General features: G+C 44.7%; 1 protein-coding gene across 1 annotated transcript; it reads left to right on the top strand.

Moving 5' to 3' along the window:
* Window positions 1-847: 847 nt before the first annotated feature.
* On the top strand, window positions 848-15642 carry LOC135827130 (uncharacterized). The gene is made up of 5 exons (XM_065339655.1): window positions 848-918; window positions 5186-5458; window positions 8222-8626; window positions 13495-13640; window positions 15442-15642. Exons 1-5 carry the CDS (start codon window positions 909-911, stop codon window positions 15640-15642), a joined length of 1035 nt encoding a protein of 344 aa, XP_065195727.1. The 5' UTR covers window positions 848-908.
* The last annotated feature ends 214 nt before the right edge of the window (window positions 15643-15856 follow it).

Raw genomic sequence — 15856 nt, 5'->3', positions numbered from 1 at the left:
CTGGATCCCTCGCCATCCGGAAGAAAATCGCTGGTTACCGATGTGCAGCATATGTTATGCATACAACATAACCGGACCTCGCGATCCGCATACCGGTGCATGATTTTGTGCACAAACCGGCCAAAATGTGTACAAAAAGCTTTGTCGTATCCGGTTGCATGTGGCTTGCAGAAGCTAGAGTCAGGGAGTTGTACGAGCAAATGAGGTTCTTGACCTGCTGGGTGCATGCGGACAGCACTCAGTTGCATGCACTTGTCATTTTTCTCGCTTGTTTTACATACTGTGCATGCTAAGTGTACTGCATAGGACCCGTCTGGTCCACACGTACTTCAGTACATGTATGTACGATGTCACTGCTTTTGACATGCCCCATGCATATACAGTATGTGTGTTCAGTTATCCGGTTCCCTCGCCTATCCGGATATGTTTTGTGGAAAACAGATGTGTGCGGTTAAGCGAGGTCTGATTGTGGCATGACTTTAGGAATCCAGCTATACAATCAACTTTGCGTATAACGACACTCGGCGGGGCATCAGAAAAGTATCCTTATCCGCGAAGTGTCCTTACACCCGAAGTCTCATTATATGTATTACAGTAAGATGAGACTTTGCTCTGGGCATGGAAAGTCTGTCGTTATTCACGAATTGCCGTTAATAATAATTCGACTGCAGATATCACCGTTATATCCGCAGTCGTTATTACCGAAGTTGACTATACCTTGAATACGGATGGATATACTCGTCCTTCGTTCTCAAATGTGTTCCTTCCCTTCTTTCTATCTTGCAGCTAATGCGTTGTTACAGCAATCACAATATATGGAATCCAGGACGGGTACATTCAAATGCCATTGGTGGGCGTTCGAAAGCTGTACCAGCCCTCCTTGTGCTGGCGGCCGAAACCACAACTGTATGGCAATGAGTGAGTTTCGACTTTTTTTATACGAAAGTCCACCCGAACAAGCCTTGATTGTCCTTGTTGTTCTGTTCTGTATACAAAAGTCCACTATATTCCTGAATATGTGAGAGAAGTGGTGGCAGGGCCAGGCTGCTCTGCCGACCTTAAAGGTCTCGGCGTCTACGCAGACAAAGCGTGCCATAATGCAGTACAACCCAGGGCCTGCTGGAGAGCCGGGTCACGCGCCCGGCTGGGGAACTGCACGACCTGGCTGAACAGATAACACCGGGTCCAGTCTGACCCGGCTGAAAAATGTCTCAAACTGACAATGGATTCCTAAAATACCTGTATTTTACGACTCGCGGACCCCATCTGTTGCAAATCTAGCGCAACCGTACTACACACTATACAGTCTACAAGCGACAGAAACTCGGCTTGGGTCAACTGGGGTCAACTGGTTCGAGCGCGAGCTGGCCAGCGGCGAGCAGGAAGTCAGGACATTGAAAGTCGATGGGACAGGCATAAGCAGTCAAAAGCGTAACTAACGTTACTTTGGCATAGCTTTTGACACAGTTGCAAGTTTTGAGCAGGCTTTTTGGTTGTTTTTCTGCCGGATGATGTGACCCGGCTGGCCTGCATGCGCCAGGTACACTCTGACCGGGCTGTGTTGAATGTCTAGAGCAGGCCCTGCAACCATGAGGAGGGGAGGAGGTGGGGAAATGAAAACTACTGCAGTAGTTTAAAGACACTGTACAGCTGTAGACACTGTACAGTGTAGACACTAGACACTGTACAGCTGTAGACACTGTACAGCTGTAGACACTGTACAGCTGTAGACACTGTACAGCTGTAGACACTGTACAGCTGTAGACACTGTACAGCTGTAGACACTGTACAGCTGTAGACACTGTACAGCTGTAGACACTGTACAGCTGTAGACACTGTACAGCTGTAGACACTGTACAGCTGTAGACACTGTACAGCTGTAGACACTGTACAGCTGTAGACACTGTACAGCTGTAGACACTGTTCAGCTGTAGACACTGTACAGCTGTAGACAATGTACAGCTGTAGACACTGTACAGCTGTAGACACTGTACAGCTGTAGACACTGTACAGCTGTAGACACTGTACAGCTGTAGACACTGTACAGCTGTAGACACTGTACAGCTGTAGACACTGTGCAGCTGTAGACACTGTACAGCTGTAGACACTGTACAGCTGTAGACACTGTACAGCTGTAGACACTGTACAGCTGTAGACACTGTACAGCTGTAGACACTGTACAGCTGTAGACACTGTACAGCTGTAGACACTGTACAGCTGTAGACACTGTACAGCTGGAGACACTGTACAGCTGTAGACACTGTACAGCTGTAGACACTGTACAGCTGTAGACACTGTACAGCTGTAGACACTGTACAGCTGTAGACACTGTACAGCTGTAGACACTGTACAGCTGTAGACACTGTACAGCTGTAGACACTGTTCAGCTGTAGACACTGTACAGCTGTAGACACTGTACAGCTGTAGACACTGTACAGCTGTAGACACTGTACAGCTGTAGACACTGTACAGCTGTAGACACTGTACAGCTGTAGACACTGTACAGCTGTAGACACTGTACAGCTGTAGACACTGTACAGCTGTAGACACTGTACAGCTGTAGACACTGTACAGCTGTAGACACTGTACAGCTGTAGACACTGTACAGCTGTAGACACTGTACAGCTGTAGACACTGTACAGCTGCAGACACTTTAGTATTTTTTTTGCTTTGTTTCATTTCGCAAAATTCAAACTGGAATTTCGTCCCAATAACAAGGTAGCGAAGAGGGATGAAAAAGAGAGAAAAAAGTGTGTATGCACTGGAAATGATAGTCGGCTGGAGATGAATAAACCGGATCCAGTGTCAAGCATGGCAATTAGCTACTGTTGCAGGTATTGAGCAAGGATTAGAGCAGGCACAGTCAATGACTGATTGTGAAAGGTAGGGCTGCAGCTTTGAATGTCTCCAGCGTTGCACAGCAGTGGACATCTCCAGGTAATCTGTTCCATTTACCTGTAGCGCTTAAGGTTCTCAATCTGCGAACAGAACTGTTTCGTCATTTGTGGACTAATCACCGCAGCACAGATGGCACACTTCGACTTGCCAGCGTTCGTTCTTGCAACTGGCACACTGAGTCCATCCTGCGGCTGAGGGCGGGTTTCTCTGGTGATTTGTGGAGTCAGCAGCTACATGACAGACTGCGATGTCTCACCGTGTAGGCTCTTCCACTGAAGAGCTAAGGCGTTCTGGTGGAAGTGCTCTGACACCTGGAAAACCTCCCATCATACTAGCACTCGCCCAGGCCTATGACTAGAAATGTAACAAAAACAATCCGTTTAAAATTGATGGGCAGGCTGAACCCGCTTATTTGCAGTGACCACAGATTGAAATGGGTAGGCAGTTAGTGGGTAACTCTCATTGTTTTAAGAGTCAATGTCTGTAAGGATCAAACATCACCGGACATGGCCAAATTTCCGAGCTTTGAAGATCTTGAGGTTATCCCATCTTTTAGCCGTTTCCGAGTTGGACTTTTTATGTGCGCTGCCAGCGCATAGCCTCTGGGTGCATGCTAGCTGTAGTCAACATACTCATCACACAAGGAACATGACTACTCCCGCACTGCCGTGCTACCTAATTCCCTAGTCGTGTTGTAGGTCTGCAAAACTCGAGTTCAGAGACTAGACAAGACGAGGACTTGTCGTGCACTACACTAGTGTCAGTCGCATGTACAGTCCTGTAGTCAGGGAAGGTGTGTTCCTCCTTGCCAGTGGTTGTGCTTGGAGATATTTTAGATTTCCGGATGGAATAGTCCAGCCTCATTTATGCTACAACGATGAGTCCGCAACAGGGATAACTGACCAAAATAGCCAACAGCTCCCAGACTGGAAACCTTCAGATTGCATAGTGTCATGAGCCTTGAATCAAAGAGCCGTGGCAGTGGTTCAAAGAGCCGTGGCAGTGGTTCAAAGAGCCTGCACTGACCGCCAATCGAGCAGCGTCCGAAATATGCCAAGTTCATACCAAAAAATCACTACGTGGCAGGTCACAGGAGTCCAAGCGAGTTGGTATCGAACAACACTTAGGTCACTCGCATCAATCTGCATCAATCTGCACCATTTTTACGACTCTCCTCTCCCGAGATGTGATAATTATTATATCAGGCTCGACTTCAATAGCTATATCTTCTTCATCAATCGCAACGAGTGTGGGAGAACTGGAGCTATCTAGTCTCTCTATCACCCCTCTTCGCCCAACACAACACACCAGCGCAAACGGCAGCCTCTTGGTGGAAATGTATGAATCACGAAAAATGCAAGTAGGAAAAGGAGAGAGAACAAGAAAAGAACCACAAGAACAAAAAATCACCAGCACTTTGGCCAGGAAAAGACACGTCTAACATGGCGTCCAACATGGCGGCAGAGCAACCGATAGAGGCCCGTCATGGCTGAAGCTGCTATTGCAGCGACAGCCATCACGGCCACCATTGAATGCAGAAAATAGATCAGAAAACGAAGTCGAGCAACAGGAACTCGAACGAAGCAAAGAAAACAACAAGACCAGCTACGCGACTATGCGCAGCAAGCAAAGGCATAGCGATGACATCATTAGTCACGCGTGAACACAGAATCTAGCATGCGCATGCAGCCTAGCCTTGTAGGCGCTGGCGAAATAAATAATGAAGTCAAGACACAAATAAATAACACAACGAACGATCGTTGCAGGAAAACAATTACAATTCAAATATACTACTTCAAGGAAACATGAGAAGTGAAACGACTAGCACTAGAAGAAATAGAATAGAATATAGAACAAGGACAATGGAAGCGGACTACGGATGAAGCTACAATGAGGTAAGAGGCATGACACACTGATGACAGATGTCACCACAACAAATACATAATCGTAATGTTTGCCTACACACACATTGTATCGTCACACTACACACATTGTCATATTGTCACACGAGACAGAGCTGGCTCTTGACCTGCCTGTGCGGTTATTAATTCAGCAGGATACCGAAGTTCTCAGCCCGAGACTGAACTCATGAAGGTCAGCCATGGCTGCTCTGAAACTGCAGATGTCTGTGGTAAATGCATGTACCATGGATGAACGAGTGCTCTGATTTATTCCGATTCCGATTTTTTGAAATAACTGAGTGAGTCCTCGAATATTCGGTGTAATTGTTTCACCCCTACGTTTTGGCCATTCCTTAGTTATTTGTGCTCTCTTTTGTCCATACCAGAATCTCTAACAGTTGACGGAAAGCGGTGGTATTACAGCAATCACGTGACAACTGTTGATTGGGCTAGTATGGCGTGTGAGGACAGGGGCACAAGACTGATGACGTTGGACGAATTTCTACCCATGCAGAGAGTCATCCTCGACAACATGCCAACCACTAATCGTTCCATCTGGTTGCTGAATCCAGTGTCAACTGCTCCCCTGGCTTACAACATAGATACAAATGAACAGAAGAACTATTCGTCCACTGCTCTCATCATGTGCAAGTTTTTAAGTGAGTACACATTAAGAGCATTCCATATTGCATTAACCCGGGTACATTTTGCTGTTCTTTTTTCCGCCACGAGACAAAACTATTATTATCACAATCCGTTCGGTTTGCGAATTCAAAAAACACAACCAAGCAACCAATGAGGAGGACGAACTGAAGTCACACTGGCTTACTTTATGAAATTCAAGGAATGGAGACGTTGCAAAAACTATGTAAAAAGGAAAGGGAGAAATACATGTAAGAATAAAAAGAGATGAAAAAAAGATGATTCGAAATAGTTTTCGAACAAAACTCATCAGGAATCAACGTTGTACTGAAGAACCAATCAGAAAAATTGCAATCATAAAGGCAGCAAGGCCAGATAAGGAGGACGCAAAGACAGCGCTTAAATAGCAAGGTGTGATTTCTCACGAAAGTGTCCGCAAAAACAGGGGTATGACAACTAAGCGTTGCATGTGTGTATCAGCAACAATGTGAGAATAAAGAGAAAAAGGGTGATAGAAACACATGGCAGGCAGAAATGGCAACAACCTCGCCACAATAAACCAAAAACATCACTTGAACAATTTTTGAGAAATAAAGCTGTTGAGTAACGATAAGGGATCCTTATTCCAAACACAACGAACCCAGGAACGGTTAGGTGGAAAGACATGTTTTATAGACGGAGGGAAAGACAAACTACAACGACTACATTATGGAAGCGAGAGAGATCGAGTGAGAGAGAATGCAAGAGAAAGGGCCTGGGTGACTATGGCAAATATGGGTGTGCAAGTAGCTACGCAGGCCAACGGAACGAAAGGTGAGTACGGAATTCACGCAGGCCGGCTTGGGAAAGGTTGTAGATTGTACGGGAGGAGGTACCGAACACACTACCTAACATCAGCGTAAAAAAACATGTGAATCAATAAAATGCACTGATTTGGGCTCTGAATTTCCACTTCCGAAGCCTCTGGTTAAGAAGTTTGAAGTCTAGAGAGGCAAAGAGAGTCGGTGTGAGGTGATTGGTGGCAACATTCCACAGTGGAATGTTGCTTTGCGTTCTTGAATCGTGGTTTGACCGTATTGTCCAATGGTCTTGCAGGGTTCTAGCCAAAGGGGGGTAAGGGGGCGCAGCGCCCCCCTACTCCGTTTGCGCGCTCCCCCTGTGAAAAAGTGCCGCCCCCTACTCATTTTCCGATTTTTGTGTTTTTTCACGCCATTCAACAAAAATACAGTCGACAGTCACTACTACTAGTACTAGAGGGAATCATAAAGGCACATTTGTGAGGGGTGAAGTCGGGTTCACCCTGTATGTTACATTTTGCATGGCCAGACAATTTTGGACAATGGAAAAAATGGGTCATGGGGTAACTTTTTCCCATGCCCGCCCCCCTACTATATTGACCTGGCTAGAACCCTAGTCTTGCCAGTATCGTCATCGGCATGCATGAACATCCGCCAACGTCCTTCACAGCGGAGACTTTCAGCTCGTGCTTATCTTGGTTTCGCTCACCTTCCCCTCCTTATGTTATTTCTATAACTTTGAACCTTCCAAGTTGGAAGGCTGTTGGAGTGCTCATCCAAGATGTGCTAGAGCTGTTAGCCAGTTAGTTTTAGAACGTCAGTACCATCGATCAGTGTCGTGCAATGTTATCGCATGAGCTGATTGTTTAGTAACTGGTGGTGTTAGTGGACAGTATAGTGTAACTTGTAGTTCCTTGACCTATCTGTTTTAAATAACTATTTTATTTGAATTTGTTTTACCTGCAGAAAAGGTGGGTGGGTGGGGGATGAAAAATACTAAAAAAATTCGTTATGCAAAATCTATTGGTAACCCCGGACTGCCCCTGACACGAAGAGAAAAAAGTTTCGTTTATGGGGTATTCACACGACAGACCCTTTCACGTTTAACAGAATACGAGAAAAGTGACTGTGTGGATTCACACAGCTGCACTCGACGACAGGCACGTTTGCATTTTTGAATGCTTCACCGACCAGTAGCCATGGGTATTTCAAATTTTCAAAACACATATACAATAATTATCATGCTCTAAAGAGCCGCGTAAAAAATCAAGTCTTGTTTCGCGCTTTTTGGTGTAAATGTACTCGTGCACGCCACGATTATCGTGAAAGTGGGCCCCCAGCTCGCTTTTACTTTTTTCATCCACTTTCAGGCACTTTTCTCGTTCACAGGTAAAATACCATAGCAACCTTCCAGTGCACGTGGATTTGCCTGTCGCGTGAATACCCCATTATGGGTGGGTGGGTCAAGGGGAGTTTCGTTTCGAAAAATATTGATGTGACCGACATCAATCAGGGGGGGATGGGGTGGGGTGGAGGGTCCTTACAAGACACTACAGTACAGTAAAATCTGGTGTAAGCGACCATCCCAGGGTGCAAGCAAAAACGGTCGTTAAAGCCAGGTGGTCTTTTGAACCAGGTCCCACAGTTCCTTTGTAGAACTGTCCGTGCAAGGGAAACGGTCATTAGGAGCAGGTGGTCGCTTAACCCAGAGGTCCGGCGCTGACACCCGATTTTACTGTATCTGATCTTTACTGGTTGCCATATTACCATTCAGTAAAACCTGGGTTAAACGACCACCTGCTCTTAACCGACGTTTTTCCATGCACGGACAGTTCTATACAGACGCCGTGGGACCTGGTTCTAAAGACCACTTTTTCTTGCACCGTGGGGTGGTCGCTTTAACCAGGTTTAACAGTATTTTTCTGTTACCCGACTCCGTTCCACACATAACTGACCACTTTCCCTTGTTTGTCTTATTGACAGAGTTCTTGACAAAGTTGATCCCTGAACCACCTCCCACTACACTCCCTACCACAGTTGCTACGACAACACCACCGACCACCACAGTTGCTATGACAACACCACCGACCACCACAGTTGCTACGACAACGCCACCGACCACCACCATTGCTACGACAACGCCACCGACCACCACCGTTGCTACGACAACGCCACCGACCACCACAGGTGCTACCACAGCAGCCCCGACCACCACCGTTGCTACGACAGCAGCCCCGACCACCACCGTTGCTACGACTACAGCCCCGGTCACCACAGTTGCTACAACAGCCCCGGCCACCAAAGTTGCTACGACAACAGCCCCGGCCACCACAGTTGCTATGACAACAGCCCCGGCCACCACAGTTGCTATGACATCTCCGGTCACCAGTGAGTGGGTCTGTGTGCATACTTGTGTGTGTGTGTGTGGGGGGGGGGGGGGTGCCAGTGTTTAGTATACTTATTTTCTTTTTTTTACTATTACCGTAAAGTCCGCTGCAAACGCCCACCCCATTTTTGCAAGATCTGCTGGCCTATACGCAGTGACCCCATGCACTGTCACCCCTACTGTAAGAAAGTGCATCTCACACCGTAGTGCGAGGAGCGCTTTGCTACGGTAAACTACCGGTATGTTTTTGGGCACTAGTTACGAGCTAGCTCCTAGTGATTTTATGATGTTGGTTGTTTTATTTCGCAAATCCAAACGGGAGTTACTTCAGAATAACAAGGTAGCGAAGAACAGGCTATTGCAGGAACCAAGTACACTTCTGACAGTGTTTCAAGCCATCATTTCCAAATCACGCAAAGCGCAATGGCAAGGGCTTTTCTCGAGCACTTCGGAGTGTTCAACAAGTTAGCAGCGACTTTGTAGGTGTAGCTTCTGTGACACCCCCCTGTTCGACTTGCAACTGCAATACTGCGACCTGTAAAGTCTTTGAATGACACTTCATCAGAACAATCACCGTTCCATTCTGAAAGCACGACATCATAGCAAGAACTGCAGAAATTTCATGATTTGAAAACCAGATGGTTTCTCATTCATCGTATGAAAGGAAATCTCGACCGAAGTTTTTTTCTTTACAGCAAGATAATGACAATGGCTTTTGCAGAGCCTCTTGGTATTACATAGGCAATTTGTAGGCATTATAGTCACTATCGTACGCATTCGACCTTCAAGCCAGCTTTCTACAACTATACTGACCTGAAAAAGACGAGAATAGTATGGACCCGCTGGGGTGGGCGTTTGCAGCGAAGTGGGCATTTGCAGCGGACTTTACGGTACTATTATCCACAAACCCAACTCGTAAAATAAATAATTATGCGGACAAAAAAAAACAGCTACTGTTTAGGGGCTGCACTGGGCAGCAGTGATGGTGAGTGTGAGCAAACATGTATGTGTGAGGGGTGGGAGGAGAGGAGGGCCCGGGTGAGGGAATGGATTCAGCATTGCATGATTGTTTGTTATGTGTTTAGTTTTCACTTCGCAAATTCAATAAACAGGAACTGGGCACAATAGCATGAAGGTGACTATGAAACGAAAGAAGCAGAGGAGGAAAGGAATCAGAATGACTGGAAGACAGGAGAAAATCACAAAGCAAAACGCGCAGGATGCTGAAGTATACTAGTGGAAACTTTCAAGATGTTCAAGAGTCTGAAGTGTGTCCACATTCTCAGTATCATTGCATTCTTGTCTCCGATGAATCTATTCCAGAAGTACACAGGAACTGACAGAAACTGGTCGCACATGCATGCGGGCACGCATATGCACATCATGAACACAGGGTATTGCTTGAAAACTGGCTCCGCAGCTAATACCTCACAGCTCACGGGTGGAGGTGATTCAATACTGAGAAACAGAGGAAATGCAAAGGGAGTCCGCCACCAATAACTTGGCTAAATGAGGGTTATAAATGACGTTGGGGCGCTATACGCGCAATTGGTTGCACTAGGGAACACTCTAACATAGAATGCAAGGAGGGTTATTATTATTATTATTATTATTATTTTGAGAACCGCAATCAATAAAATGAGCTGAACCGACATTTGTGTACTTTATTCATGCAATGTAAATAACGGTGGAGACGATGTGCAAAAAAACGATATAAATATGAAGAAATAGTGGAGAGAAAAAATATGGATTCAAGTTTTCGTACAACACTCATCAGGACTCGTAGTTGTACTAAGGGGTCGTCCATAACTATCGAACTTTTTTCACGAAACGAAATAATTTCGTTATGGGGTGGGAGGGGGTTGACCAATTTTGTTTCAGAAACGTACGATACATGTACATGGCCATAGGAGCAGTGACACACTTGCGACTTTTGTTGTATATGCATGTATATGTCAACAATTTTTACGTTCTGAGGGGGAGGGAGGGAGGGAGGGGTTGGCTCTAAACAAAAATAATTCGTTTGGTGAAAAAAGTTCGATATTTACGGACGGCCCCTAAAGGACACTGAAACAAAATTGAACTATTATAGAAAATCTAAGTTAGGCCAAACTAAAGAAGGTGTGTGGTTCGACTAACATGGACATTTTTTTTACGGGCGGGCGGGCGGATTTTTTTTTAAAATATATTTTTTAGTACATGTAAATACACTGTACTGCCTTTAGACACCCAGTACATCGGCATTATTACGCAGTGTTATGCCATACATGTTGTATAAAGGGATCACTGGCTAATGCTTCGAAACATTGTGTAGCTCTGGAACGAGAAGAGAATAACTTCAAGCGGTGACTCTGACTGTCCAAATCATCAAGCAAATGAAGAACGATGCGAGTTGAAAGTAAGTTCGGGAACTACTTCGAAGCACAAATTGTACAATGTACCGGTACATGTATTGCTAGTTTGGTGTCGGCGTGCACGAATACATGGGCTTTTTCCATCGACGCTTCCTGTGCTTGCACACACGGAGCAGCAATCTCGTCTGTCCTTCATCCCAAAACAGAAGGCCGTCCTTAATCTGGAACGAGGCAATCACTCTCAACCGGACGGTCACTTCAAAATAAGTCTCGCCAGTCTGCCGGTGGTCGTATCGAGTAGACTCTACTACCAGCACAAGGCAGCAGTCGTAGATGTCTACCACTCACTGCACTGCATGCATGCAGTACAACTACAAGTCAAGTCCAAAAGGAGCCGCCTGCGTCCGCAGACTCACGGCCAGTCACGCTGCACAGCACGTAGACTAGACGTGTTCAGTCCACGTACATGTACATGTAGGTCAGTCACACGACAGCCCGCCGAAAAAAAGTTACGGTCGGGCTGAAAAATGTACGGTCGGTCGGGTGAGTCGAACCACAGACCTTCTTCAGTGTGGCCTTAGAGAAATAACACTAAGAACAACAGAAGTGAAATTTACAAGTGTGAATTTAAACAATCAAAGCAAGAGCAATAACGAATGCGTGTGCAAACAATATACTTGCAAATGGAAAATGAACAAAGAAGAGAAAGGTAGAAGGAAGGACAAAGTGATAACACATAACAGCAGTACATTTCACCTAGAACATTAACGGCCAAGCTTTGCCGCACCAAACACGACACGTTACTTGAACAATTTCAACCCAATTATACTATCTTTCTGTACACCCAAATTAGGCTTATCCAGACGCTGATAGATAGCTTCCAACACTTCAACTGTAGTCCATAACCATGACGACCACGGCACAATACAGTGAACGAAGAGTCGGAATACGAATTGCAACAATCAGGACTAGCTAGCAGATGATTGTACACTGAAGACTTGCTACCACGAAACCTACGCGCAACACTAACACTCTCACCGGCACTCTCACCATCACTCCCATCATTGCTCTCCGACTCACTGCTCCCTTCGCCGTCCGTTCCATCCTCCGCTTCCTCTGCACTCTCTCTGTCTCGTCCATCCCGCCTGACCAGGTCCATTGAACTTAACTCGGCCGTCACCCTGCTGTCACGTCCTCCTTTCGTCCCTCCTTTCCACGGCAAACATAAATAAACGGGACAACGAGCAGGACCAATCATCGGAGCCTTCGTAGCCTGTTCGACTTTCAACAACTTCTTCAACAAAAACTCAGGGTACCTGTTCTTCGCAAAAACTGACCGAGAAAGTCAAGCTCCTCCTGCAACTTGCAGGACGAACAAATACGCTTCGCACGATCTGCAAGGCTATGCACTAAGTTTACTTTATATTGAGACGAACAATAAGAGTCATATACAATGTACTGACCAGTAAATGTCGTCTTTCGATAAAAGGTGGTCAGAACGTCACTACTCGCTTTTTCCACAAGCACATCTAGAAATGACAATTTGTTGGACTGTTCATGCTCACATGTGAAACGAAGGGCAGGGTGAATACTATTTAACACGTCAAGAAACTCGTTACTACGCTCATCATTATCAAAATATGTGAATGAGTCGTCCACGAAACGTCCATAAAGGTCAGGCCACAATGAATCATCAATTTTCGACTCACAGTAAAAGTTGGAGGCAAATGGTTTACAATTTCCCTTTTTCTTGATTTTGTATTTAGCGCTTTCGGGTGTTATTATTTATTTTTCTTATTTTCGCACTAAATTATTATTTCTTGTCTACCGTTCTCCTTTCGTTTCGCATGGATATTTAAAAGTTTTCATGTACTGAAAAAATTATCGTGCATCGCGAAAAAATTCGATGATTAAAATGAAAAATGATGGATTAGATGATTAAAATGATTATGGACATTGTAGTAGATTAGGTGGAAGGAGAGAAAAATAAAGCTTGGGTCGTAGATTTAATCTGACAAAGAGAACAAAAGGCAAAAGGAGAATGAGACAGAGAGTGAGAAAGAGTGAGAGAGAGTGTGTGTGTGTGTGTGTGTGTGAGGGAGAAATAGATCGATCAGTATGTGAGAGTAGCTGAACCAGTTATTGCTCAGCTGCAATCGTCTCTTGATTTAGTGCATGTATGAGAGCCTGGAATGTCCGCTTTTCATCCTCAGTTCTGACGCTGGCGGGAAGAGCATTCCATCTGATACTTGCCGGGAAAGGGCTGGAACGTCTGCTGAAATCAACTGCAAGATGAAGTCGTTATCTGTCACCCTTGGCTTTACTACGGATGTGGAAAACTCATCTAGTTATCGTACAACTGTCATCAGGAAGAAAACAGGTCAGAAGGAGGCAAATAATTATGTTCTATGGCGATGTTGCAACACTTGCAGCTCAATTTTGCTTCTAATCCCTATCGATGCCATCGGCATATCATTGTTAATTAGCATAAGTCAAACTGGTTGTTCCTTACGTAGATTTGAACTTTGAATGTCGAGGCTTCAACATCATGATCAGTCTTAATCGCACTACCATCACCGAGGCCAATACACTCTGCACCCAACAGAGTGGAATGAAGTTGTTGAGATCACGCTGGCAACTCAAACTAGAAGACTGCTACATGGTAAGATCATTATTTCTCAATGTTACTTGTAGTAAAAGTATTTTGTTCGTTCAGGTCCTTAAAAATGTGACCCACTCGATTGGCAACCATCATAGCTAACAAATCCTGCAAAGGATAAGTTCATTTTATCCGAAATTACAAATTGATGCTACAATTCCCTCACCTCCAGATGATGAACCCCAGGTGTACCAAATCTCCCACGAAGTTTATACCGGGTATTTCCATTTACTCAGATGGAGAGCCAAGGTCTAATTTATACAAAAGAGGAATACCAAGGAACTACAAGTTACGCTATACTGTCCACTAGGTGCGCATCCAAGATGTGCTGGAGCTGTTAGCCAGTTAGTTGTAGAACGTCAGTACAGTCGGTCAGTGTCGTGCAATGTTATCGCATGAGCTGATTGTTTAGTAACTGGTGGTGTTAGTGGACAGTATAGCGTAACTTGTAGTTCCTCGGTCTTTCTCTTTTGCATAAATTTCCATATACACTGCTCATTTAAATTTGACCACTTATATTAATTGTGTACCCCTTACAACGTCTTGGAGCAGAAATACACAAGAGAAGATTCGAACCCACAACCATGTGAATCTCAGTCACTCTTCCTTACCACCCAGCCACTGTGCTACAGATGCTGAACCCAGTAAAAACAATGACCTTGATGCTGCAATGCCATACGATGCAGAGTAGGCTATAGTGTAACACTATAATAACAAGGATATGTTGCATATGAAGAGAAACTATTGCGTGGAGAATACGATAAATAGATTATGGACCTCATAGTTGTTAAACAGGATAATATTATAGACCGTTAAAAAATCGAGGTCACCCGAATGTACAAGTAGAGCCGAAGGATTTATTACAACTAAATACCAGTATAAAACCTGAGGTCCCTCCAGGTTTTTATAACTGGTATGTAATTGAAATAAATCCCTATGGTTACTACTGGTTACTACAATACGAAAGAAAAGGTGTCAGCACTGACTCAATCCACACAGTCAAGTAAGCCTAATTTAGTATCCGAACGTTTTCGCTCCCTTCTCATCATGGGTAAATACAGGCATAATTCGCCAGTTGTCCCCTAAACTATGTGTTCAGAAGAAAAATGTTTTTGTCACTTCAGTTGTTTATCGCTAATCCTCGTGAAAGTGTCAGGAATGCTTCTGCTTCTTGATGTTTTCATTTTTTTCAATATGTTTTAGTCATTTCTTCACCTTCACCCTGTTGTTGACCTGTTCTGCTGAATTTTATTTTGTCCACACGTATAGCGTGAGGTTCTCAATCTATGCTTTTGCTGTAGGTCTATAAGTTGCTGTATTTGACATGTTTCCATTATTCCCTGTACTTACCCATGATGAGAAGGGAATGAATCAGCGAAGCGGACATTGGACGTAGTAATTATCAAAAGTAAAATATGGATAATAAGATTTCCTAACAAGTTTTCTAGAGACATTCATCAGCGAAATACATCTCAATAATAAAATCTAGCAACGAGAGAGCTTGGAAGCTCAGGGCCCTACGCTATGCTTTTTTGCCTAGCTAGCTCATCATACATGTTATTACGACAGGTGGAAATCGTTTTTTTCATTGATTGGCTACATCAAACTTTCTCTTTGTATTCGAGGGTAATACGACACCATCTACCACCTTGATGACCTTGGCAAAAAAGCATAGGGATGTTATAAATGTTTCATATCTGCTATTTTTCTGAAGATATAACCTGGAATTCGAACCCACACTATCGCCCTGCATGCGATGTTGACCAACTGGGTGTTCATCTTCTTTACCATCATATTGTTGCAGCCTATACTTAACCGTGAGAACGTGGAAGAAATTTGGATGAGACAGATACGTAAAAGACCGAAGGCGACTGCTTGGATGATGTATAACGTTTCAAGTTCACAGCTGAACCCTACACCGGACGCATCAGCAACTGCTGCCTTTATTTGTGCAGGCAAGTATTTCATTCTGCATGACGAGGGACTATCCTCACTACTTTGCTAAAGTGCACGTGATATTTACGCAAAAAGAAGACGACCTATAAGGCTGCATTCACACACGGTACAAAAATTCGCGTTTACATGACCGTACAAGCCACTTGCAACGCCTGTGCATTCACACAGTCGAAATCAGGGAGCCGTCAAATACGACTCCCTGATCGAAATGCAGTGCATGCCAAACACATAAAAAGTGACCCGCGTGACCCATACACCCATAG

This window comes from Sycon ciliatum, chromosome 11 (genome assembly GCF_964019385.1).
Source record: "Sycon ciliatum chromosome 11, ocSycCili1.1, whole genome shotgun sequence".
In the NCBI taxonomy this organism is placed as follows: Eukaryota; Metazoa; Porifera; class Calcarea; order Leucosolenida; family Sycettidae; genus Sycon; species Sycon ciliatum.
This window is presented reverse-complemented; position numbering and strand designations above follow the sequence as displayed.